Consider the following 24,621-nt stretch of genomic DNA (forward strand, 5'->3'; position numbering starts at 1 on the left):
CGGAGCAACTTAGTTTTTAATTGTATTTTTTTGTTTTTCAGTTTAGTTTTCTTAATTTGGTTTGGTTTTTAACCTTATGGTCTACTTAGGAGCCTACGACAAGTCACAGTAAAACATTAACATTTTTAACCATAACATAAAAATAATAATAAATAATTCTATACAATCTACATTAACAATCTAAATGGACCAAAAAGAGACAATAGAAAAGACTTTCAATTGCAATGTGAGAAAATGATGGTAACTAGTCTGGCCCTAATTCAGGTTAATTTTTGTATTTTTTTATGTAAGCCAGGGCGAACGCATATTCTTCAGATTACAAGACCAAATGATTTTGCACATCTCTGTTTCCTGCTTAGAATTTCAACATTCTGGAAAGTAGAAGTTGGGTCTTTGCAAAAAAAGATGGAGAAGCTGGGGATTGAACCCAGGACCTCATACATGCAAAGCATGCGCTCTACCACTGAGCTACATCCCCTTTCTGGGAAAGAAAAAATGTTGCTTATTTTTTTAAATGTCACTTATATTTAACCAGGTAAGCCAGTTAAGGACAAGTTCTCATGCACCACTGCGACCTGGCCAAGATAAAGCAAAGCAGTGCAACACAAACAACAACACAGAGTTACACATGGAACAAACAAATCCGGTCTTGGGACCAACAAAAGTGACCCAAAAGAGACACTCTGGCGGAGCAACTTAGTTTTTAATTGTATTTTTTTGTTTTTCAGTTTAGTTTTCTTAATTTGGTTTGGTTTTTAACCTTATGGTCTACTTAGGAGCCTACGACAAGTCACAGTAAAACATTAACATTTTTAACCATAACATAAAAATAATAATAAATAATTCTATACAATCTACATTAACAATCTAAATGGACCAAAAAGAGACCATAGAAAAGACTTTCAATTGCAATGTGAGAAAATGATGGTAACTAGTCTGGCCCTAATTCAGGTTAATTTTTGTATTTTTTTATGTAAGCCAGGGCGAACGCATATTCTTCAGATTACAAGACCAAATGATTTTGCACATCTCTGTTTCCTGCTTAGAATTTAAACATTCTGGAAAGTAGAAGTTGGGTCTTTGCAAAAAAAGATGGAGAAGCTGGGGATTGAACCCAGGACCTCATACATGCAAAGCATGCGCTCTACCACTGAGCTACATCCCCTTTCTGGGAAAGAAAAAATGTTGCTTATTTTTTAAATGTCACTTATATTTAACCAGGTAAGCCAGTTAAGGACAAGTTCTCATGCACCACTGCGACCTGGCCAAGATAAAGCAAAGCAGTGCAACACAAACAACAACACAGAGTTACACATGGAACAAACAAATCCGGTCTTGGGACCAACAAAAGTGACCCAAAAGAGACACTCTGGCGGAGCAACTTAGTTTTTAATTGTATTTTTTTGTTTTTCAGTTTAGTTTTCTTAATTTGGTTTGGTTTTTAACCTTATGGTCTACTTAGGAGCCTACGACAAGTCACAGTAAAACATTAACATTTTTAACCATAACATAAAAATAATAATAAATAATTCTATACAATCTACATTAACAATCTAAATGGACCAAAAAGAGACAATAGAAAAGACTTTCAATTGCAATGTGAGAAAATGATGGTAACTAGTCTGGCCCTAATTCAGGTTAATTTTTGTATTTTTTTATGTAAGCCAGGGCGAACGCATATTCTTCAGATTACAAGACCAAATGATTTTGCACATCTCTGTTTCCTGCTTAGAATTTAAACATTCTGGAAAGTAGAAGTTGGGTCTTTGCAAAAAAAGATGGAGAAGCTGGGGATTGAACCCAGGACCTCATACATGCAAAGCATGCGCTCTACCACTGAGCTACATCCCCTTTCTGGGAAGAAAAAAATGTTGCTTATTTTTTTAAATGTCACTTATATTTAACCAGGTAAGCCAGTTAAGGACAAGTTCTCATGCACCACTGCGACCTGGCCAAGATAAAGCAAAGCAGTGCAACACAAACAACAACACAGAGTTACACATGGAACAAACAAATCCGGTCTTGGGACCAACAAAAGTGACCCAAAAGAGACACTCTGGCGGAGCAACTTAGTTTTTAATTGTATTTTTTTGTTTTTCAGTTTAGTTTCTTAATTTGGTTTGGTTTTTAACCTTATGGTCTACTTAGGAGCCTACGACAAGTCACAGTAAAACATTAACATTTTTAACCATAACATAAAATAATAATAAATAATTCTATACAATCTACATTAACAATCTAAATGGACCAAAAAGAGACAATAGAAAAGACTTTCAATTGCAATGTGAGAAAATGATGGTAACTAGTCTGGCCCTAATTCAGGTTAATTTTTGTATTTTTTAATGTAAGCCAGGGCTTCAGATTACAAGACCAAATGATTTTGCACATCTCTGTTTCCTGCTTAGATTTCAACATTCTGGAAAGTAGAAGTTGGGTCTTTGCAAAAAAACATGGAGAAGCTGGGGATTGAACCCAGGACCTCATACATGCAAAGCATGCAGCTCTACCACTGAGCTACATCCCCTTTCTGGGAAGTAAAAAAATGTTGCTTATTTTTTTAAATGTCACTTTTATTTAACCAGGTAAGCCAGTTAAGGACAAGTTCTCATGCACCACTGCGACCTGGCCAAGATAAAGCAAAGCAGTGCAACACAAACAACAACACAGAGTTACACATGGAACAAACAAATCCGGTCTTGGGACCAACAAAAGTGACCCAAAAGAGACACTCTGGCGGAGCAACTTAGTTTTAATTGTATTTTTTTGTTTTTCAGTTTAGTTTTCTTAATTTGGTTTGGTTTTTAACCTTATGGTCTACTTAGGAGCCTACGACAAGTCACAGTAAAACATTAACATTTTTAACCATAACATAAAAATAATAATAAATAATTCTATACAATCTACATTAACAATCTAAATGGACCAAAAAGAGACAATAGAAAAGACTTTCAATTGCAATGTGAGAAAATGATGGTAACTAGTCTGGCCCTAATTCAGGTTAATTTTTGTATTTTTTTATGTAAGCCAGGGCGAACGCATATTCTTCAGATTACAAGACCAAATGATTTTGCACATCTCTGTTTCCTGCTTAGAATTTAAACATTCTGGAAAGTAGAAGTTGGGTCTTTGCAAAAAAAGATGGAGAAGCTGGGGATTGAACCCAGGACCTCATACATGCAAAGCATGCGCTCTACCACTGAGCTACATCCCCTTTCTGGGAAAGAAAAAATGTTGCTTATTTTTTTAAATGTCACTTATATTTAACCAGGTAAGCCAGTTAAGGACAAGTTCTCATGCACCACTGCGACCTGGCCAAGATAAAGCAAAGCAGTGCAACACAAACAACAACACAGAGTTACACATGGAACAAACAAATCCGGTCTTGGGACCAACAAAAGTGACCCAAAAGAGACACTCTGGCGGAGCAACTTAGTTTTTAATTGTATTTTTTTGTTTTTCAGTTTAGTTTTCTTAATTTGGTTTGGTTTTTAACCTTATGGTCTACTTAGGAGCCTACGACAAGTCACAGTAAAACATTAACATTTTTAACCATAACATAAAAATAATAATAAATAATTCTATACAATCTACATTAACAATCTAAATGGACCAAAAAGAGACCATAGAAAAGACTTTCAATTGCAATGTGAGAAAATGATGGTAACTAGTCTGGCCCTAATTCAGGTTAATTTTTGTATTTTTTATGTAAGCCAGGGCGAAGGCATATTCTTCAGATTACAAGACCAAATGATTTTGCACATCTCTGTTTCCTGCTTAGAATTTAAACATTCTGGAAAGTAGAAGTTGGGTCTTTGCAAAAAAAGATGGAGAAGCTGGGGATTGAACCCAGGACCTCATACATGCAAAGCATGCGCTCTACCACTGAGCTACATCCCCTTTCTGGGAAAGAAAAAAATGTTGCTTATTTTTTTAAATGTCACTTATATTTAACCAGGTAAGCCAGTTAAGGACAAGTTCTCATGCACCACTGCGACCTGGCCAAGATAAAGCAAAGCAGTGCAACACAAACAACAACACAGAGTTACACATGGAACAAACAAATCCGGTCTTGGGACCAACAAAAGTGACCCAAAAGAGACACTCTGGCGGAGCAACTTAGTTTTTAATTGTATTTTTTTGTTTTTCAGTTTAGTTTTCTTAATTTGGTTTGGTTTTTAACCTTATGGTCTACTTAGGAGCCTACGACAAGTCACAGTAAAACATTAACATTTTTAACCATAACATAAAAATAATAATAAATAATTCTATACAATCTACATTAACAATCTAAATGGACCAAAAAGAGACAATAGAAAAGACTTTCAATTGCAATGTGAGAAAATGATGGTAACTAGTCTGGCCCTAATTCAGGTTAATTTTTGTATTTTTTTATGTAAGCCAGGGCGAACGCATATTCTTCAGATTACAAGACCAAATGATTTTGCACATCTCTGTTTCCTGCTTAGAATTTAAACATTCTGGAAAGTAGAAGTTGGGTCTTTGCAAAAAAAGATGGAGAAGCTGGGGATTGAACCCAGGACCTCATACATGCAAAGCATGCGCTCTACCACTGAGCTACATCCCCTTTCTGGGAAAGAAAAAAATGTTGCTTATTTTTTTAAATGTCACTTATATTTAACCAGGTAAGCCAGTTAAGGACAAGTTCTCATGCACCACTGCGACCTGGCCAAGATAAAGCAAAGCAGTGCAACACAAACAACAACACAGAGTTACACATGGAACAAACAAATCCGGTCTTGGGACCAACAAAAGTGACCCAAAAGAGACACTCTGGCGGAGCAACTTAGTTTTTAATTGTATTTTTTTGTTTTTCAGTTTAGTTTTCTTAATTTGGTTTGGTTTTTAACCTTATGGTCTACTTAGGAGCCTACGACAAGTCACAGTAAAACATTAACATTTTTAACCATAACATAAAAATAATAATAAATAATTCTATACAATCTACATTAACAATCTAAATGGACCAAAAAGAGACAATAGAAAAGACTTTCAATTGCAATGTGAGAAAATGATGGTAACTAGTCTGGCCCTAATTCAGGTTAATTTTTGTATTTTTTTATGTAAGCCAGGGCGAACGCATATTCTTCAGATTACAAGACCAAATGATTTTGCACATCTCTGTTTCCTGCTTAGAATTTAAACATTCTGGAAAGTAGAAGTTGGGTCTTTGCAAAAAAAGATGGAGAAGCTGGGGATTGAACCCAGGACCTCATACATGCAAAGCATGCGCTCTACCACTGAGCTACATCCCCTTTCTGGGAAAGAAAAAAATGTTGCTTATTTTTTTAAATGTCACTTATATTTAACCAGGTAAGCCAGTTAAGGACAAGTTCTCATGCACCACTGAGACCTGGCCAAGATAAAGCAAAGCAGTGCAACACAAACAACAACACAGAGTTACACATGGAACAAACAAATCCGGTCTTGGGACCAACAAAAGTGACCCAAAAGAGACACTCTGGCGGAGCAACTTAGTTTTTAATTGTATTTTTTTGTTTTTCAGTTTAGTTTTCTTAATTTGGTTTGGTTTTTAACCTTATGGTCTACTTAGGAGCCTACGACAAGTCACAGTAAAACATTAAATTTTTTAACCATAACATAAGAATAAAAATAAATAATTCTATACAATCTACATTAACAATCTAAATGGACCAAAAAGAGACCATAGAAAAAACTTTCAATTGCAATGTGAGAAAATGATGGTAACTAGTCTGGCCCTAATTCAGGTTTAAATTTTTTTTTTTAATGTAAGCCAGGGCGAAGGCATATTCTTCAGATTACAAGACCAAATGATTTTGCACATCTCTGTTTCCTGCTTAGAATTTCAGCATTCTGGAAAGTAGAAGTTGGGTCTTTGCAAAAAAACATGGAGAAGCTGGGGATTGAACCCAGGACCTCATACATGCAAAGCATGCGCTCTACCACTGAGCTACATCCCCTTTCTAGGAAAAAAAATGTTGCCTATTTTTTTAAATGTCACTTTTATTTCACCAGGTAAGCCAGTTAAGGACAAGTTCTCATACACCACTGCGACCTGGCCAAGATAAAGCAAAGCAGTGCAACACAAACAACAACACAGAGTTACACATGGAACAAACAAATCCGGGCTTGGGACCAACAAAAGTGACCCAAAAGAGACACTCTGGCGGAGCAACTTAGTTTTTAATTGTATTTTTTTGTTTTTCAGTTTAGTTGTCTTAATTTGGTTTGGTTTTTAACCTTATGGTCTACTTAGGAGCCTAAGACAAGTCACAGTAAAACATTAACATTTTTAACCATAACATAAAAATAATAATAAATAATTCTATACAATCTACATTAACAATCTAAATGGACCAAAAAGAGACCATAGAAAAAACTTTCAATTGCAATGTGAGAAAATGATGGTAACTAGTCTGTCACTAATTCAGGTTAATTTTTGTATTTTTTTTATGTAAGCCAGGGCGAAGGCATATTCTTCAGATTACAAGACCAAATGATTTTGCACATCTCTGTTTCCTGCTTAGATTTTCAACATTCTGGAAAGTAGAAGTTGGGTCTTTGCAAAAAAACATGGAGAAGCTGGGGATTGAACCCAGGACCTCATACATGCAAAGCATGCACTCTACCACTGAGCTACATCCCCTTTCTAGGAAAAAAAATGTTGCCTATTTTTTTAAATGTCACTTTTATTTAACCAGGTAAGCCAGTTAAGGACAAGTTCTCATGCACCACTGCGACCTGGCCAAGATAAAGCAAAGCAGTGCAACACAAACAACAACACAGAGTTACACATGGAACAAACAAATCCGGTCTTGGGACCAACAAAAGTGACCCAAAAGAGACACTCTGGCGGAGCAACTTAGTTTTTAATTGTATTTTTTTGTTTTTCAGTTTAGTTTTCTTAATTTGGTTTGGTTTTTAACCTTATGGTCTACTTAGGAGCCTACGACAAGTCACAGTAAAACATTAACATTTTTAACCATAACATAAAAATAATAATAAATAGTTCTATACAATCTACATTAACAATCTAAATGGACCAAAAAGAGACAATAGAAAAGACTTTCAATTGCAATGTGAGAAAATGATGGTAACTAGTCTGGCCCTAATTCAGGTTAATTTTTGTATTTTTTTATGTAAGCCAGGGCGAACGCATATTCTTCAGATTACAAGACCAAATGATTTTGCACATCTCTGTTTCCTGCTTAGAATTTAAACATTCTGGAAAGTAGAAGTTGGGTCTTTGCAAAAAAAGATGGAGAAGCTGGGGATTGAACCCAGGACCTCATACATGCAAAGCATGCGCTCTACCACTGAGCTACATCCCCTTTCTGGGAAAGAAAAAAATTTTGCTTATTTTTTTAAATGTCACTTATATTTAACCAGGTAAGCCAGTTAAGGACAAGTTCTCATGCACCACTGCGACCTGGCCAAGATAAAGCAAAGCAGTGCAACACAAACAACAACACAGAGTTACACATGGAACAAACAAATCCGGTCTTGGGACCAACAAAAGTGACCCAAAAGAGACACTCTGGCGGAGCAACTTAGTTTTTAATTGTATTTTTTTGTTTTTCAGTTTAGTTTTCTTAATTTGGTTTGGTTTTTAACCTTATGGTCTACTTAGGAGCCTACGACAAGTCACAGTAAAACATTAAATTTTTTAACCATAACATAAAAATAATAATAAATAATTCTATACAATCTACATTAACAATCTAAATGGACCAAAAAGAGACCATAGAAAAAACTTTCAATTGCAATGTGAGAAAATGATGGTAACTAGTCTGGCCCTAATTCAGGTTTAAAAAAAAAAAAATTAATGTAAGCCAGGGCGAAGGCATATTCTTCAGATTACAAGACCAAATGATTTTGCACATCTCTGTTTCCTGCTTAGAATTTCAGCATTCTGGAAAGTAGAAGTTGGGTCTTTGCAAAAAAACATGGAGAAGCTGGGGATTGAACACAGGACCTCATACATGCAAAGCATGCGCTCTACCACTGAGCTACATCCCCTTTCTAGGAAAAAAAATGTTGCCTATTTTTTTAAATGTCACTTTTATTTCACCAGGTAAGCCAGCTAAGGACAAGGTCTCATACACCACTGCGACCTGGCCAAGATAAAGCAAAGCAGTGCAACACAAACAACAACACAGAGTTACACATGGAACAAACAAATCCGGTCTTGGGACCAACAAAAGTGACCCAAAAGAGACACTCTGGCGGAGCAACTTAGTTTTTAATTGTATTTTTTTGTTTTTCAGTTTAGTTTTCTTAATTTGGTTTGGTTTTTAACCTTATGGTCTACTTAGGAGCCTACGACAAGTCACAGTAAAACATTAACATTTTTAACCATAATATAAAAATAATAATAAATAATTCTATACAATCTACATTAACAATCTAAATGGATGTTGCACTGAGCTACATCCCCTTTCTGGGAAAGAAAAAAATGTTGCTTATTTTTTTAAATGTCACTTATATTTAACCATATTTAACCAGGTAAGCCAGTTAAGGACAAGTTCTCATGCACCACTGAGACCTGGCCAAGATAAAGCAAAGCAGTGCAACACAAACAACAACACACCACTGAGCTACATCCCCTTTCTGGGAAAGAAAAAAATGTTGCTTATTTTTTTTCTTTTGCTTATTCCCCTTTCTGGGAAAGAAAAAAATGTTGCTTATTTTTTTAAATGTCACTTATATTTAACCAGGTAAGCCAGTTAAGGACAAGTTCTCATGCACCACTGAGACCTGGCCAAGATAAAGCAAAGCAGTGCAACACAAACAACAACACAGAGTTACACATGGAACAAACAAATCCGGTCTTGGGACCAACAAAAGTGACCCAAAAGAGACACTCTGGCGGAGCAACTTAGTTTTTAATTGTATTTTTTTGTTTTTCAGTTTAGTTGTCTTAATTTGGTTTGGTTTTTAACCTTATGGTCTACTTAGGAGCCTAAGACAAGTCACAGTAAAACATTAACATTTTTAACCATAACATAAAAATAATAATAAATAATTCTATACAATCTACATTAACAATCTAAATGGACCAAAAAGAGACCATAGAAAAAACTTTCAATTGCAATGTGAGAAAATGATGGTAACTAGTCTGTCACTAATTCAGGTAAATTTTTGTATTTTTTTTATGTAAGCCAGGGCGAAGGCATATTCTTCAGATTACAATACCAAATGATTTTGCACATCTCTGTTTCCTGCTTAGATTTTCAACATTCTGGAAAGTAGAAGTTGGGTCTTTGCAAAAAAACATGGAGAAGCTGGGGATTGAACCCAGGACCTCATACATGCAAAGCATGCACTCTACCACTGAGCTACATCCCCTTTCTGGGAAGTAAAAAAATGTTGCTTATTTTTTTAAATGTCACTTTTATTTAACCAGGTAAGCCAGTTAAGGACAAGTTCTCATACACCACTGCGACCTGGCCAAGATAAAGCAAAGCAGTGCAACACAAACAACAACACAGAGTTACACATGGAACAAACAAATCCGGTCTTGGGACCAACAAAAGTGACCCAAAAGAGACACTCTGGCGGAGCAACTTAGTTTTTAATTGTATTTTTTTGTTTTTCAGTTTAGTTGTCTTAATTTGGTTTGGTTTTTAACCTTATGGTCTACTTAGGAGCCTAAGACAAGTCACAGTAAAACATTAACATTTTTAACCATAACATAAAAATAATAATAAATAATTCTATACAATCTACATTAACAATCTAAATGGACCAAAAAGAGACCATAGAAAAAACTTTCAATTGCAATGTGAGAAAATGATGGTAACTAGTCTGTCACTAATTCAGGTTAATTTTTGTATTTTTTTTATGTAAGCCAGGGCGAAGGCATATTCTTCAGATTACAATACCAAATGATTTTGCACATCTCTGTTTCCTGCTTAGATTTTCAACATTCTGGAAAGTAGAAGTTGGGTCTTTGCAAAAAAACATGGAGAAGCTGGGGATTGAACCCAGGACCTCATACATGCAAAGCATGCACTCTACCACTGAGCTACATCCCCTTTCTGGGAATTAAAAAATGTTGCTTATTTTTTTAAATGTCACTTATATTTAACCATATTTAACCAGGTAAGCCAGTTAAGGACAAGTTCTCATGCACCACTGAGACCTGGCCAAGATAAAGCAAAGCAGTGCAACACAAACAACAACACACCACTGAGCTACATCCCCTTTCTGGGAAAGAAAAAAATGTTGCTTATTTTTTTTCTTTTGCTTATTCCCCTTTCTGGGAAAGAAAAAAATGTTGCTTATTTTTTTAAATGTCACTTATATTTAACCAGGTAAGCCAGTTAAGGACAAGTTCTCATGCACCACTGAGACCTGGCCAAGATAAAGCAAAGCAGTGCAACACAAACAACAACACAGAGTTACACATGGAACAAACAAATCCGGTCTTGGGACCAACAAAAGTGACCCAAAAGAGACACTCTGGCGGAGCAACTTAGTTTTTAATTGTATTTTTTTGTTTTTCAGTTTAGTTGTCTTAATTTGGTTTGGTTTTTAACCTTATGGTCTACTTAGGAGCCTAAGACAAGTCACAGTAAAACATTAACATTTTTAACCATAACATAAAAATAATAATAAATAATTCTATACAATCTACATTAACAATCTAAATGGACCAAAAAGAGACCATAGAAAAAACTTTCAATTGCAATGTGAGAAAATGATGGTAACTAGTCTGTCACTAATTCAGGTTAATTTTTGTATTTTTTTTATGTAAGCCAGGGCGAAGGCATATTCTTCAGATTACAATACCAAATGATTTTGCACATCTCTGTTTCCTGCTTAGATTTTCAACATTCTGGAAAGTAGAAGTTGGGTCTTTGCAAAAAAACATGGAGAAGCTGGGGATTGAACCCAGGACCTCATACATGCAAAGCATGCACTCTACCACTGAGCTACATCCCCTTTCTGGGAAGTAAAAAAATTTGCTTATTTTTTTAAATGTCACTTTTATTTAACCAGGTAAGCCAGTTAAGGACAAGTTCTCATACACCACTGCGACCTGGCCAAGATAAAGCAAAGCAGTGCAACACAAACAACAACACAGAGTTACACATGGAACAAACAAATCCGGTCTTGGGACCAACAAAAGTGACCCAAAAGAGACACTCTGGCGGAGCAACTTAGTTTTTAATTGTATTTTTTTGTTTTTCAGTTTAGTTTTCTTAATTTGGTTTGGTTTTTAACCTTATGGTCTACTTAGGAGCCTAAGACAAGTCACAGTAAAACATTAACATTTTTAACCATAACATAAAAATAATAATAAATAATTCTATACAATCTACATTAACAATCTAAATGGACCAAAAAGAGACCATAGAAAAAACTTTCAATTGCAATGTGAGAAAATGATGGTAACTAGTCTGTCACTAATTCAGGTTAATTTTTGTATTTTTTTTATGTAAGCCAGGGCGAAGGCATATTCTTCAGATTACAATACCAAATGATTTTGCACATCTCTGTTTCCTGCTTAGATTTTCAACATTCTGGAAAGTAGAAGTTGGGTCTTTGCAAAAAAACATGGAGAAGCTGGGGATTGAACCCAGGACCTCATACATGCAAAGCATGCACTCTACCACTGAGCTACATCCCCTTTCTGGGAAGTAAAAAAATGTTGCTTATTTTTTTAAATGTCACTTTTATTTAACCAGGTAAGCCAGTTAAGGACAAGTTCTCATACACCACTGCGACCTGGCCAAGATAAAGCAAAGCAGTGCAACACAAACAACAACACAGAGTTACACATGGAACAAACAAATCCGGTCTTGGGACCAACAAAAGTGACCCAAAAGAGACACTCTGGCGGAGCAACTTAGTTTTTAATTGTATTTTTTTGTTTTTCAGTTTAGTTTTCTTAATTTGGTTTGGTTTTTAACCTTATGGTCTACTTAGGAGCCTACGACAAGTCACAGTAAAACATTAACATTTTTAACCATAACATAAAAATAATAATAAATAATTCTATACAATCTACATTAACAATATAAATGGACCAAAAAGAGACAATAGAAAAGACTTTCAATTGCAATGTGAGAAAATGATGGTAACTAGTCTGGCCCTAATTCAGGTAAATTTTTGTATTTTTTTATGTAAGCCAGGGCGAAGGCATATTCTTCAGATTACAAGACCAAATGATTTTGCACATCTCTGTTTCCTGCTTAGAATTTCAGCATTCTGGAAAGTAGAAGTTGGGTCTTTGCAAAAAAACATGGAGAAGCTGGGGATTGAACCCAGGACCTCATACATGCAAAGCATGCACTCTACCACTGAGCTACATCCCCTTTCTGGGAATTAAAAAATGTTGCATATTTTTTTAAATGTAACTTTTATTTAACCAGGTAAGCCAGTTAAGGACAAGTTCTCATACACCACTGCGACCTGGCCAAGATAAAACAAAGCAGTGCAACACAAACAACAACACAGAGTTACACATGGAACAAACAAATCCGGGCTTGGGACCAACAAAAGTGACCCAAAAGAGACACTCTGGCGGAGCAACTTAGTTTTTAATTGTATTTTTTTGTTTTTCAGTTTAGTTTTCTTAATTTGGTTTGGTTTTTAACCTTATGGTCTACTTAGGAGCCTACGACAAGTCACAGTAAAACATAAATTTTTTTAACCATAACATAAGAATACAAATAAATAATTCTATACAATCTACATTAACAATCTAAATGGACCAAAAAGAGACAATAGAAAAAACTTTCAATTGCAATGTGAGAAAATGATGGTAACTAGTCTGGCCCTAATTCAGGTTTATTTTTTATTTTTTTAATGTAAGCCAGGGCGGGATCAGCCAGCGGCAGCTTCCCACATTCATATACAGTCTGGAAGTGGAGGGGTGAACTATTAATACAATGTACTTTTTATATACACCACTCTATTGAAACTACAATGAAATGATAGCAGCAATTCTTAAAACAGGTACGGACAGGGATCGAAAACATGAACTTCAGTTTTTGAAAATGATGACATAAAAGTTGGCAACCATGCCACTTCTGTTCTATTAATGTACTAACAGGGATTGAACGCATATTCTTCAGATTACAAGACCAAATGATTTTGCACATCTCTGTTTCCTGCTTAGAATTTCGACATTCTGGAAAGTAGAAGTTGGGTCTTTGCAAAAAAACATGGAGAAGCTGGGGATTGAACCCAGGACCTCATACATGCAAAGCATGCGCTCTATCACTGAGCTACATCCCCTTTCTAGAAAAGAAAAAAATGTTGCTTATTTTTTTAAATGTCACTTTTATTTCACCAGGTAAGCCAGTTAAGGACAAGTTCTCATACACCACTGCGACCTGGCCAAGATAAAGCAAAGCAGTGCAGTGCAACACAAACAACAACACAGAGTTACACATGGAACAAACAAATCCGGACTTGGGACCAACAAAAGTGACCCAAAAGAGACACTCTGCGGAGCAACTTAGTTTTTAATTGTATTTTTTTGATTTTCAGTTTCGTTTTCTTAATTTGGTTTGGTTTTTAACCTTATGGTCCACTTAGGAGCCTACGACAAGTCACAGTAAAACATTAACATTTTTAACCATAACATAAAAATTTATAATTCTATACAATCTACATTAACAATCTAAATGGACCAAAAAGAGACAATAGAAAAAACTTTCAATTGCAATGTGAGAAAATGATGGTAACTAGTCTGGCCCTAATTCAGGTTTATTTTTTTTATGTAAGCCAGGGCGGGATCAGCCAGCGGCGGCTTCCCACATTCATATACAGTCTGGAAGTGGAGGGGTGAACTATTAATACAATGTACTTTTTATATACACCACTACATTGAAACTACAATGAAATGATAGCAGCAATTCTTAAAACAGGTACGGACAGGGATCGAAAACATGAACTTCAGTTTTTGAAAATTATGACATAAAAGTTGGCAACCATGCCACTTTTGTTCTATAAATGTACTAACAGGGATTGAACGCATATTCTTCAGATTACAAGACCAAATGATTTTGCACATCTCTGTTTCCTGCTTAGAATTTCAACATTCTGGAAAGTAGAAGTTGGGTCTTTGCAAAAAAAAAATGGAGAAGCTGAGGATTGAACCCAGGACCTCATACATGCAAAGCATGCATTCTACCACTGAGCTACATCCCCTTTCTGGGAAAGAAAAAAATGTTGCTTATATTTTTAAATGTCACTTTTATTTAACCAGGTAAGCCAGTTCAGGACAAGTTCTCATACACCACTGCGACCTGGCCAAGATAAAGCAAAGCAGTGCAACACAAACAACAACACAGAGTTACACATGGAACAAACAAATCCGGGCTTGGGACCAGCAAAAGTGACCCAAAAGAGACACTCTGGCGGAGCAACTTATTTTTCAATTGTATTCTTTTGTTTTTCAGTTTCGTTTTCTTAATTTGGTTTGGTTTTTAACCTTATGGTCCACTTAGGAGCCTACGACAAGTCACAGTAAAACATTAACATTTTTAACCATAACATAAAAATTATTAATTCTATACAATCTACATTAACAATCTAAATGGACCAAAAAGAGACAAGAGAAAAAACGTTCAATTGCAATGTGAGAAAATGATGGTAACTAGTCTGGCCCTAATTCAGGTTTATTTTTTTATTTTTTTTACGTAAGCCAGGGCGGGATCAGCCAGCGGCGGCTTCCCACATTCATATACAGTCTGGAAGCGGAGGGGTGAACTATTAATACAATGTACTTTTTATATACACCACTCCATTGAAACTACATTGAAATGATAGCAGCAATTCTTAAAACAGGTACGGACAGGGATCGAAAACATGAACTTCAGTTTTTGAAAATTATGACATAAAAGTTGGCAACCATGCCACTTCTGTTCTATAAATGTACTAACAGGGATTGAACGCATATTCTTCAGATTACAAGACCAAATGATTTTGCACATCTCTGTTTCCTGCTTAGAATTTCAACATTCTGGAAAGTAGAAGTTGGGTCTTTGCAAAAAAACATGGAGAAGCTGAGGATTGAACCCAGGACCTCATACATGCAAAGCATGCATTCTACCACTGAGCTACATCCCCTTCCTGGGAAAGAAAATAATGTTGCTTATATTTTCAAATGTCACTTTTATTTAACCAGGTAAGCCAGTTCAGGACAAGTTCTCATACACCACTGCGACCTGGCCAAGATAAAGCAAAGCAGTGCAACACAAACAACAACACAGAGTTACACATGGAACAAACAAATCCGAGCTTGGGACCAGCAAAAGTGACCCAAAAGAGACACTCTGGCGGAGCAACTTAGTTTTTAATTGTATTTTTTTGTTTTTCAGTTTCGTTTTCTTAATTTGGTTTGGTTTTTAACATTATGGTCCACTTAGGAGCCTACGACAAGTCACAGTAAAACATTAACATTTTTAACCATAACATAAAAATTAATAATTCTATACAATCTACATTAACAATCTAAATGGACCAAAAAGAGACAATAGAAAAAACTTTCAATTGCAATGTGAGAAAATGATGGTAACTAGTCTGGCCCTAATTCAGGTTAATTTGTTTTTAATTTTTATGTAAGCCAGGGCGGGATCAGCCAGCGGCGGCTTCCCACATTCATATACAGTCTGGAAGTGGAGGGGTGAACTATTAATACAATGTACTTTTTATATACACCACTACATTGAAACTACAATGAAATGATAGCAGCAATTCTTAAAACAGGTACGGACAGGGATCGAAAACATGAACTTCAGTTTTTGAAAATTATGACATAAAAGTTGGCAACCATGCCACTTCTGTTCTATAAATGTACTAACAGGGATTGAACGCATATTCTTCAGATTACAATACCAAATGATTTTGCACATCTCTGTTTCCTGCTTAGAATTTCAACATTCTGGAAAGTAGAAGTTGGGTCTTTGCAAAAAAACATGGAGAAGCTGAGGATTGAACCCAGGACCTCATACATGCAAAGCATGCATTCTACCACTGAGCTACATCCCCTTCCTGGGAAAGAAAAAAATGTTGCTTATATTTTTAAATGTCACTTTTATTTAACCAGGTAAGCCAGTTCAGGACAAGTTCTCATACACCACTGCGACCTGGCCAAGATAAAGCAAAGCAGTGCAACACAAACAACAACACAGAGTTACACATGGAACAAACAAATCCGAGCTTGGGACCAGCAAAAGTGACCCAAAAGAGACACTCTGGCGGAGCAACTTAGTTTTTAATTGTATTTTTTTGTTTTTCAGTTTCGTTTTCTTAATTTGGTTTGGTTTTTAACCTTATGGTCTACTTAGGAGCCTACGACAAGTCACAGTAAAACATTAACATTTTTAACCATAACATAAAAATTAATAATTCTATACAATCTACATTAACAATCTAAATGGACCAAAAAGAGACAATAGAAAAAACTTTCAATTGCAATGTGAGAAAACACCACTGTGACCTGGCCAAAATAAAGTAAAGCAGTGCAACACAAATAACAACACAGAGTAACACATGGAACAAACAAGCACACAGTCAATAACAAAATAGAAGGGGGGGAAAGAAAAGGCAATAAATAGGCCATAGTAGCGAAGTAATCACAATTTAGTAAATGAACACTGGAGTGATAGATGAGCAGATGATGATGTGCAAGTAGAAATACTGGTGTGCAAAAGTGCAGAAAGTAAATAAAAACCGAATGGGGATGAGGTCGGTAGATTGGGTGGGCTATTTACAGATGGGCAATGTACAGCTGCAGTGATCGGTTAGCTGCTCAGATAGCTGATGTTTAAAGTTAGCAGTGTTGCCAACTCCTCAGTAAGGAAAGTAGCTTTTGGCTGTCCTAAAAGACGCTAAATGACGTCATCACCTAATTTGCATAATTGGCCATGATCATGTAATATTGATGGAGAATGCCTCTTCCCTCTGTGTTCCTGCATAAACTCCACCACCCACACTATGATCCAACTAGTGGTCAGTATGCACTACTACACCCTCTCTCACATGAACGCTAACATTACTGGTGTCAGTGGGAAAGATGGTAAATGGTTCAGGCATTAATGGCAAATATAAAAAAATAAGATACCCAAGTTACCGGAGTCTACAATGCAGACTGTTAATGTAGAGTAGGGATAGCGAGAAGTAACATTCAAGACTGAAGCAATTATCCCCTCTAGTGGTATACTTTATACTGTACCAGGTTACTACACACACTGATAATACAAAACATTGAGGACACCTGCTCTTTCCATGACATAGCTTTCACTAGGACCTTATTGATGTCACTTGTTGAATACACTTCAATCAGTGTAGATGAAGGGGAGTAAAGAAACATTTTAAAACCTTGAGAGAATTGAGACATGGATTGTGTGTGTCATTCAGAGGGTGATTCGGCAAGACAACTGAGTTAATTGCCTTTGAACGGGGCATGGTAGTAGGTGCCAGGCGCACCGGGTTAAGTGTGTCAAGAACTTCAACACTGCTGTTTTTTCATGGTCAACCGTTTCCCATGTGTCTCAAGAATGGTCCACCACCCAAAGGACGTCCAGCCAACTTGACACATCATGGGCCAGCATCCTTGTGGAACGCTTAGGGCAGCTTGTAGAGTCCATGCCGAAATGAGGCTGTTCTGAGGGGAAAAGAGTGTGCAACTCAATATTAGGAAGATGTTCCTAATATATTGTGCACTCTGTGTATGTAGTCCTACATGTTTTTAAATAGTACAGTATCACAAACCACAGTACAAAACCATATAAAGTGTGGGCCTGTAGTATCTGTAAATCAACTAAATGTTGTTTTTTATTTCCATATGCAGATAATAAAGCATAATTGTTAATGTAATAATCTAATATTAGTATTATACCTCTAGGAAGAGAAAATGGTCATAAAATCAAATAGATGAAAAGACGGAAACAAAAATGTTTTTGAAATTCAACTTATTTTATTTAAAAAAAGTCTAATTCAGTGCAAAGTAATGTAGTGCATTGGTGATCCCTGTTGGGTGGCAAAGTGTCACAATAATCCTGTGGGGAGAGAAAACAAGAGAATACATCAAATTAATGGGTGTTAACTAATCAGGGTTCAACAAAGCACTTTAAGTCCTCAATTCCTTCAAAAGAGAGAGAGAAGGAGAAAGGAGTATGGTCCCTGCAGTAGGACTACATGCTGGTCATGAGGCTCTCCAAGTGGTACTCCAGGAGGCTGGAGAGCTCAGTGACCAGCGACTCTGGGTTAAAGTACCAGGCCAGCTGCTGGCCAAAGATGTCATCTAGCAGAGCCATCAGGCTGCCCTGAAGAGAACACCACACAACACATATAAAATGGCTCTGAGTTTACTAGCTTATCAAGAGGAGAGAGAAGAGACAATTAGAAATACTCCCCCTAAAATGGCATTGAAACCGGATTAACCATAAATAAGGAAGTAAAAAGGAAGTACACTAAGAATATGGAAGTAAACAGGAAGTAACCTCTTGACTCTTACATTGAGCAGCAGCAGGTATCTGTCAGCCTCTGGCTCCATGTTGGCAGCAGTGGGCAGGAAGGAGTACAGGAGAGCGAACAGACGCTCCACGAACCCACCAGGGTGCTAAAGGAAACAAAGGAGGAGAAAAGAGGAGTGAATAGAAGAGAAGAGGAATTTAAGTGAAACTGCTAATAGAGAGAGATCAAAACATGTACCAGTGAGATGCTACTTACCACCATCAGGGACTTCTGAGCTGTCATCATCCCAAACAGCACCAGCTCAAAGAGGACATCTATCATGTTCACATGATGGATCTAGGACAAGAAAACACATTTGGAGAAAATAGGAATGATTTCATATAGATCAGCTGCTGTGATGTATAAAAGACATGCATGTGGAAGAACTCAGTGAAACTTGAAAGAGTTAATGAACTCACCTTTGCCTCAGCCAGCTCCCTCTCAATGTCATTCCACTTGGAGGGGTCACTCAGGTAGTCCACAAAATCGTTATAGGTACGGATGAACTTGGCCTCGTCCTATGACAAAGAAAAGAGCATCTTAGTGAACAGAACACATTTCCCCTCAGGGACGCTCTCTTTCCCTTGAAAGAGAATGAGTTGGTGAGTTATCATGTGGTTGGCCTGAACCAGTGCGCCCAGGAGGACCTTTCCCGCCACAAACAGATGGTTCCTGTTCAGGTTGGAACCAAGCAGGGTCTAGGGAAGAGTTAGGGTGAGACATCTTCCTCTAGGAGACAGAACAAGAAGTCACAGAGAGAAAAAGAAAAGTGGGTCCACTCACAGTGAAGGCCTGGCGCAGGGAGACGAGCCTCAGGGCGATGTCCTCCACTCTCTTGGTGGTAAGGTAGAGGCTGTGAAAGGGAGGGAATGGAGCATGTCAACCATTAGAGTCAATGGGGGATAACAGCATTATGACCACTATCCTTCAGCATCTGACAAGCCCAGACTACACAGACATTTAGAGGAACTCACTTTAGCAGAGGAACCTCCCTCTCCTCAGGCAGCAGGTCCTCCTCCCAGCCCTACGACAACAAAACAAGCATTCAAAATCAGTGACCAGTGCAACGACATAACAAACAATCGGTCAATGGAAGGATCTTAATGCTCCTAGTCAATAGTATGTGTGTGTAACGTCTGACCTCATAGCAGTTGTGGCCCTCAGGCTCTGGGTCAGTGAACTGCTGAGTGGTGGGCGTAGAGAAGGAGGCAGCCTCCGACCACGCTGAAGAGGAGAGAAGCCCGTCCAGCCCCATGTGGAGAGTAGCGTACACCACTGAAACATCAGTCTGCTGTACAAAACACACACAACACACCTAAAACCCCAAACTTTCAGAAAATTGTACCTCAAGGATAGTCTGCACATCTGGCACATCCTCAAGGATGATAGCAGCATTCTGGACATCAAGGAGGACTGGCAGCTGTGGAACATCTGGCACATCATCCAATGGCACATCCAACTGGACCTCATCCAGGACAGTTGTTTCTAAAATGAGGAACATTGGAATATAAAATAAACTATTGTTAGGACTTAAAACGTATCATAATTGCTAATACTAGCTAGCTAGGTAGCAAAAGTCGATTGCTTAGCAACAGTTACTAAAGTTAATGTTAGCTTGCAAGCTAGCTAGCTACAACATTTCTAGCACAAGCATTTTTGCCAAGTCTGAATGATAGAAATACACAACATTTCGCAAATTATAATGACATTGTTAAATGTAGTAAAAGAAGAGTTGTAAACTCCACTTACCCTCTTCGAAGTCGCTATCGCTGTCCACCTGTCGACGATCACGAACCCTGCAAAACAGAAAAAGACAAGAAAAACAAGCCACAAATGAATTTGAACAACCTGTCGACGCAGTAGGCCACCGACGTCCACGCACTCTCTCCGCCAGTCTTGAAAAGCACCCAGGCATTTTCCAGTCGATTGTTCTCAGGTCTCAAAAATCAAACAAGTTTGTTGTCAGCAGCAAACGGAAGTTGTTGTTTTCGCACAGAAAACGTTCCATAGAACGTCAGTTAGATGTCTCTTGGCAACACACGTTCGAAAATGATTGTTTACAAAATTGACAACTGTGGTGCCATAGAAATGAGTTTAGAAATCTATGATTCCTTTTAGAATCCGTAAAAATTGCTTGTCATCATTCTAGTGACGTCGATGTGCTCCTTCGTAGCTCAGTTGATAGAGCATAACGTGTTGCAAACATTGCTATGAAGATAGATAATGATTTCAGTGATTTTTGTGATGATGAGTTATCTGAAATTGAGATGAAACACTGTATTAAAAGCCTTAAAGACAATACGTCCCCTGGAAATGATTGGTTAATAAGCAAGTTTTATAAAGCATTCAATGATAAATTGATTCCTTTCATTCTTGCTATGTTTCATGAATCAATAGAAAATGGGGAATTACCGGCTTCAACATCTGCAGTGTTTTACACGAATACAAATTGAAATTGACTTTAAAAGCCACATTGTCGGGTGTCTACAGCATCTATGCTAAAGGGTGCCATGGATTGAATTGCAGATTTGAGGTATTCCAAAACAACCACAGGTTCTCTTGGAGGGGAATAGTAATTGAAAACAAAAAGGAAAAATTATAAACACAAATAAGTTCTACGTGGCATAGGAAAATCCAAGTCCAGGCACTCATGTGGGTTTGAAAGTTAAAAAGCCAAAAGCTTAGCCGGGATGTTTGGCCGGCAGGGATGTTCTTCTCCCATCGCCAACTAGTGACCTCCTGTGGTGGGCGGGGTGCAATGCACGGACACAGTCGCCAGGTGTATGGTGTTTCCTCCGACACATTGGTGCTTCCAGGTTAAGCGGGCATTGTGTCAAGAAGCAGTGCGGCTTGGCTGGGTTGTGTTTCGGAGGACTTCGCCTCTCCAGAGTCCTTACGGGAGTTGCAGCGATGGGAAAAGATTGTCACTATCAATTGAATACCACAAAATTGGGGTAAAAATTACAAATGTAAATGAGTCCAGTTCAGTTTCCTTCCTTCTGTTTGGTGCCTAATGAAGACAACCCTACTTGATCACAATGGTCGGCCTGAGCCAAGCGCTGTGCAGATTCGCTAAGATTTTCATAATAACGAACGGTTAATACCCATTTGTTATATTGTTGAGATGATTCGTAGATCAGGTAATGCGGTGCATTACTCAAACGACCCTCTTACAAATTCTACCTAATGTATGTCTTATTTTTTCTCAGGTTGCCATCAATTGAGTACCGTTTTTAATCACAGACAGCAGAAATTATTTGATATGTTACACGTTTAAGATGATATTAATATCTTTGTCCACAGGCATCATGGTCGCAATATCTTGAGAAACGTGGTCACCAATGGCGACTTTGCTCAAATGTGGGACAAATTCGCTCCGAGGAAAGAGAGAGAATCCTTGAGGGAGCTCATCTCAAAGGTTAACCTCAAAGAAAGGTAGATTCTCTCTAGATTATTAGAAGTGTGACAAATGAGCTGATATGATTACAGAAATCCAATCCCACTGGGCACAGACATCAGTTCAATGTCTAATTTTGATATCAAATTTGGGAACTCAACCAAAATGTGAAATCAACCAAAAATGTTGGTTAAAAGGTGGGTGAAAAAAATCCAATTGTGTTTTCTCTGGTGATTCACCGTCATCACATAGATTTTTTTGTGGTTGAAATGAAGTGGAAACAACGTTTATTCAACCAGTTTTGACCCAATGGGATGAATTTAATATACTGTAAGATTATATCTTTCTGTCTTTTCTCTTTTTCAACAGGAATATCTGAATATTTCCCAACTTGACTATTATCCCCTCCAGTCCCCAAACTCCAATATTTTAATATTTTTGAAATTTGACACTATCATACAAACCCCCATGTATCTTTAAACTGCATTGACTCCTTGTTCATGAATAAAAATTTCTGAAATGAGGCATTTATGAAAAAAATATCTATTACAAATACATTACTTATTGCATGTGACAAAGAGTACTGTTTCCACCCGGTTTCAAACCGGGGAACGTTCGCGTGTTAAGCGTACTGAATTTTACAAATATTCATTGCATGAATTAAAATGTCTAAAATTAGGCATTTATGGAAATAAGTCTATTTTACAACTACGGTAATTATTGCATGTGAAAAAGCGCACTGTTTCCACCCGGGGACCTTTAGCATGTTAAGCGTAACCACTACACTACAGAAACTTCTGCAAGAACTATCAGCAAGGAGTAAACCCAAATTTTATAGATATTCATTGCATGAATAAACATTTCTAAAATGAGGCATTTATGAAAAAAAATCTCTATTACAACTACGGTAATTATAGCATGTGACAACGGGCACTGTTTCCACCCGGTTTCTAACCGGGGACCTTTCGCGTGTTAAGCGAACATGATAACCACTACACTATAGAAACTTCTGCTTGTCACGCCCTGGTCTAAGTATTTTGTGTTTTTCTTCATGTATTGGGTCAGGCCAGGGTGTGGCATGGAGTTTTTGTATTGTGGTGTGTTTTGTCTTGGGGTTTTGGCATGTATGTATTGGGGATTGTAGCTAGTGGGGTTATCTAGCAAAGTCTATGGCTGTCTGGAGTGGTTCTCAATCAGAGGCAGGTGCTTATCATTGTCTCTGATTGGGAACCATATTTAGGCAGCCATATTCTTTGAGTTTGTCGTGGGTGATTGTCCTGATGTCTTTGTTCCTGTCTCTATGTTAGTTTACACCAGTATAGGCTGTTTCGGTTTTCATTACGTTAAGTTTGTTGTTTTGTAGTGCATTTGTATTGATTCGAGTTTTACGTTTTCATTAAACATGGATCGCAATCTACACGCTGCGTTTTGGTCCGACTCTCCTTCATCACACCTAGAAAACCGTAACACTGCTAGAACTATCAGCAAGGAATAAACTGATTTTTACAGATATTCATTGCATAAATTCGAATTTCCAAAGTAAGGCATTTATGGAAAAAAATCTCTCACACCTACAGTAATTATTGTATGTGTCAAAGAGCCCTGTTTCCACCCAGGATGAAACCGGGGAACGTTCGCGTTCTGCTGCTTGAATTGTCACTAAGGAGTAAACTGAATTTTACAGATATTCATTGCATGAATTAAAATGTCTAAAATTAGGCATTTATGGAAATAAGTCTCTTTCACAACTACGGTAATTATTGCATGTGACAAAGAGCACTGTTTCCACTCGGTTTCGAACTGGGGACCTTTCACGTGTTAAGCGAACATGATAACCACTACACTATAGAAACTTCTGCAAGAACTATCAGCAAGGAGTAAACCGAATTTTACAGATATTCATTGCATAAATTCAAATTTCCAAAGGAAGGCATTTTTGACATGAAGATTTCTCTGTTCCAAATATGGTAATTATTGCATGTGTCAAAGAGTCCTGTTTCCACTCAGGATGAAACCGGGGACCTTTCGCGTGTAAAGCGTACGTGATAATCACTACACTACAGAAACTGCTGCTAGAACTATCAGCAAGGAGTAAACCAAATTTTACAGATATTCATTGCATGAATAAAAATTTCAAAAATTAGTCATTTATGGAAATAAGTCTCTTTTACAACTACGGTAATTATTACATGTTGACAGTGCTGAGCACATCAGCACATGGTGAACATTAATGAAAGCTTTTTGATTCCCATATAAAATCATAAATGTGGTGAATTTGTAAATACTATATATATATATATAAACTCAGCAAAAAAAATAAAATGTCCCTTTTTTAGGACCCTGTCTTTCAAAGATAATTCATAAAAATCCAAGTAACTTCACAGATCTTCATTGTAAAGGGTTTAAACACTGTTTCCCATGTTTCCCACATACAATCCCTACATCAGTGCTCAGACTTTCCGCAATAAGCTGAGAGGCTGAACTGAGGGCTTGTAGGCCTGTTGTAAGGCAGGTCCTCATTAGACATCACCGGCAACAGCGTCGCCTATGGGCACAAACCCACCGTCGCTGGACCAGACAGGACTGCCAAAAAGTGCTCTTCACTGACGAGTCGCGGTTTGTCTCACCAGGGGTGATGCTCGGATTTACGTTTATCGTTGAAGGAATGAGCATTACACCGAGGCCTGTACTCTGGAGCGAGATCGATTTGGAGGTGGAGGGTCTGTCATGGTCTGGCGCAGTGTGTC

General features: G+C 37.4%; 1 protein-coding gene and 22 non-coding genes across 23 annotated transcripts; all 23 read right to left on the bottom strand.

Annotated features, from left to right (window-relative positions):
* Window positions 1-406: 406 nt before the first annotated feature.
* On the bottom strand, window positions 407-478 carry trnaa-ugc (transfer RNA alanine (anticodon UGC)). Its single transcript has one exon. It is a non-coding gene; the product is annotated as a tRNA-Ala (tRNA).
* Window positions 479-1,093: 615 nt separating this feature from the next.
* On the bottom strand, window positions 1,094-1,165 carry trnaa-ugc (transfer RNA alanine (anticodon UGC)). The gene has a single exon. It is a non-coding gene; the product is annotated as a tRNA-Ala (tRNA).
* A 614-nt stretch (window positions 1,166-1,779) lies between these two features.
* On the bottom strand, window positions 1,780-1,851 carry trnaa-ugc (transfer RNA alanine (anticodon UGC)). Its single transcript has one exon. It is a non-coding gene; the product is annotated as a tRNA-Ala (tRNA).
* Window positions 1,852-2,451: 600 nt separating this feature from the next.
* On the bottom strand, window positions 2,452-2,524 carry trnaa-ugc (transfer RNA alanine (anticodon UGC)). Its single transcript has one exon. It is a non-coding gene; the product is annotated as a tRNA-Ala (tRNA).
* Window positions 2,525-3,139: 615 nt separating this feature from the next.
* trnaa-ugc (transfer RNA alanine (anticodon UGC)) lies at window positions 3,140-3,211 on the bottom strand. Its single transcript has one exon. It is a non-coding gene; the product is annotated as a tRNA-Ala (tRNA).
* A 614-nt stretch (window positions 3,212-3,825) lies between these two features.
* Window positions 3,826-3,897, bottom strand: trnaa-ugc (transfer RNA alanine (anticodon UGC)). Its single transcript has one exon. It is a non-coding gene; the product is annotated as a tRNA-Ala (tRNA).
* A 616-nt stretch (window positions 3,898-4,513) lies between these two features.
* trnaa-ugc (transfer RNA alanine (anticodon UGC)) lies at window positions 4,514-4,585 on the bottom strand. Its single transcript has one exon. It is a non-coding gene; the product is annotated as a tRNA-Ala (tRNA).
* A 616-nt stretch (window positions 4,586-5,201) lies between these two features.
* trnaa-ugc (transfer RNA alanine (anticodon UGC)) lies at window positions 5,202-5,273 on the bottom strand. Its single transcript has one exon. It is a non-coding gene; the product is annotated as a tRNA-Ala (tRNA).
* Window positions 5,274-5,888: 615 nt separating this feature from the next.
* On the bottom strand, window positions 5,889-5,960 carry trnaa-ugc (transfer RNA alanine (anticodon UGC)). Its single transcript has one exon. It is a non-coding gene; the product is annotated as a tRNA-Ala (tRNA).
* A 614-nt stretch (window positions 5,961-6,574) lies between these two features.
* trnaa-ugc (transfer RNA alanine (anticodon UGC)) lies at window positions 6,575-6,646 on the bottom strand. The gene has a single exon. It is a non-coding gene; the product is annotated as a tRNA-Ala (tRNA).
* A 613-nt stretch (window positions 6,647-7,259) lies between these two features.
* On the bottom strand, window positions 7,260-7,331 carry trnaa-ugc (transfer RNA alanine (anticodon UGC)). Its single transcript has one exon. It is a non-coding gene; the product is annotated as a tRNA-Ala (tRNA).
* Window positions 7,332-7,947: 616 nt separating this feature from the next.
* trnaa-ugc (transfer RNA alanine (anticodon UGC)) lies at window positions 7,948-8,019 on the bottom strand. Its single transcript has one exon. It is a non-coding gene; the product is annotated as a tRNA-Ala (tRNA).
* Window positions 8,020-9,276: 1,257 nt separating this feature from the next.
* On the bottom strand, window positions 9,277-9,348 carry trnaa-ugc (transfer RNA alanine (anticodon UGC)). Its single transcript has one exon. It is a non-coding gene; the product is annotated as a tRNA-Ala (tRNA).
* A 617-nt stretch (window positions 9,349-9,965) lies between these two features.
* Window positions 9,966-10,037, bottom strand: trnaa-ugc (transfer RNA alanine (anticodon UGC)). Its single transcript has one exon. It is a non-coding gene; the product is annotated as a tRNA-Ala (tRNA).
* Window positions 10,038-10,875: 838 nt separating this feature from the next.
* On the bottom strand, window positions 10,876-10,947 carry trnaa-ugc (transfer RNA alanine (anticodon UGC)). Its single transcript has one exon. It is a non-coding gene; the product is annotated as a tRNA-Ala (tRNA).
* A 616-nt stretch (window positions 10,948-11,563) lies between these two features.
* On the bottom strand, window positions 11,564-11,635 carry trnaa-ugc (transfer RNA alanine (anticodon UGC)). Its single transcript has one exon. It is a non-coding gene; the product is annotated as a tRNA-Ala (tRNA).
* Window positions 11,636-12,251: 616 nt separating this feature from the next.
* On the bottom strand, window positions 12,252-12,323 carry trnaa-ugc (transfer RNA alanine (anticodon UGC)). Its single transcript has one exon. It is a non-coding gene; the product is annotated as a tRNA-Ala (tRNA).
* An 853-nt stretch (window positions 12,324-13,176) lies between these two features.
* Window positions 13,177-13,248, bottom strand: trnaa-ugc (transfer RNA alanine (anticodon UGC)). Its single transcript has one exon. It is a non-coding gene; the product is annotated as a tRNA-Ala (tRNA).
* Window positions 13,249-14,094: 846 nt separating this feature from the next.
* On the bottom strand, window positions 14,095-14,166 carry trnaa-ugc (transfer RNA alanine (anticodon UGC)). The gene has a single exon. It is a non-coding gene; the product is annotated as a tRNA-Ala (tRNA).
* An 849-nt stretch (window positions 14,167-15,015) lies between these two features.
* On the bottom strand, window positions 15,016-15,087 carry trnaa-ugc (transfer RNA alanine (anticodon UGC)). The gene has a single exon. It is a non-coding gene; the product is annotated as a tRNA-Ala (tRNA).
* An 849-nt stretch (window positions 15,088-15,936) lies between these two features.
* On the bottom strand, window positions 15,937-16,008 carry trnaa-ugc (transfer RNA alanine (anticodon UGC)). The gene has a single exon. It is a non-coding gene; the product is annotated as a tRNA-Ala (tRNA).
* A 2,147-nt stretch (window positions 16,009-18,155) lies between these two features.
* LOC109864672 (uncharacterized) lies at window positions 18,156-19,742 on the bottom strand. The gene is made up of 8 exons (XM_031798284.1): window positions 19,619-19,742; window positions 19,452-19,501; window positions 19,261-19,330; window positions 19,107-19,175; window positions 18,897-18,995; window positions 18,694-18,774; window positions 18,406-18,583; window positions 18,156-18,265 (listed from the first exon to the last, which is right to left on the bottom strand). The coding sequence occupies exons 1-8, from the start codon at window positions 19,730-19,732 to the stop codon at window positions 18,156-18,158; spliced, it is 771 nt and encodes a 256-aa protein (XP_031654144.1). The 5' UTR covers window positions 19,733-19,742.
* Window positions 19,743-22,808: 3,066 nt separating this feature from the next.
* Window positions 22,809-22,881, bottom strand: trnav-aac (transfer RNA valine (anticodon AAC)). Its single transcript has one exon. It is a non-coding gene; the product is annotated as a tRNA-Val (tRNA).
* Between the last annotated feature and the right edge of the window lie 1,740 nt (window positions 22,882-24,621).

Source organism: Oncorhynchus kisutch, linkage group LG19 (assembly GCF_002021735.2).
Source record: "Oncorhynchus kisutch isolate 150728-3 linkage group LG19, Okis_V2, whole genome shotgun sequence".
Lineage (NCBI taxonomy): Eukaryota > Metazoa > Chordata > Actinopteri > Salmoniformes > Salmonidae > Oncorhynchus > Oncorhynchus kisutch.

Coding starts and splice junctions, on each gene's coding strand:
- LOC109864672 (XM_031798284.1), bottom strand. CDS start 19,732: ATGGGGCTGGACGGGCTTCTCTCCTCTTCAGCGTGGTCGGAGGCTGCC. Junction 19,502..19,618: donor AGGGCCACAACTGCTATGAG/GTCAGACGTTAC, acceptor TTGTTGTCGTAG/GGCTGGGAGGAGGACCTGCT. Junction 19,176..19,260: donor CCCTGCGCCAGGCCTTCACT/GTGAGTGGACCC, acceptor ACTCTTCCCTAG/ACCCTGCTTGGTTCCAACCT.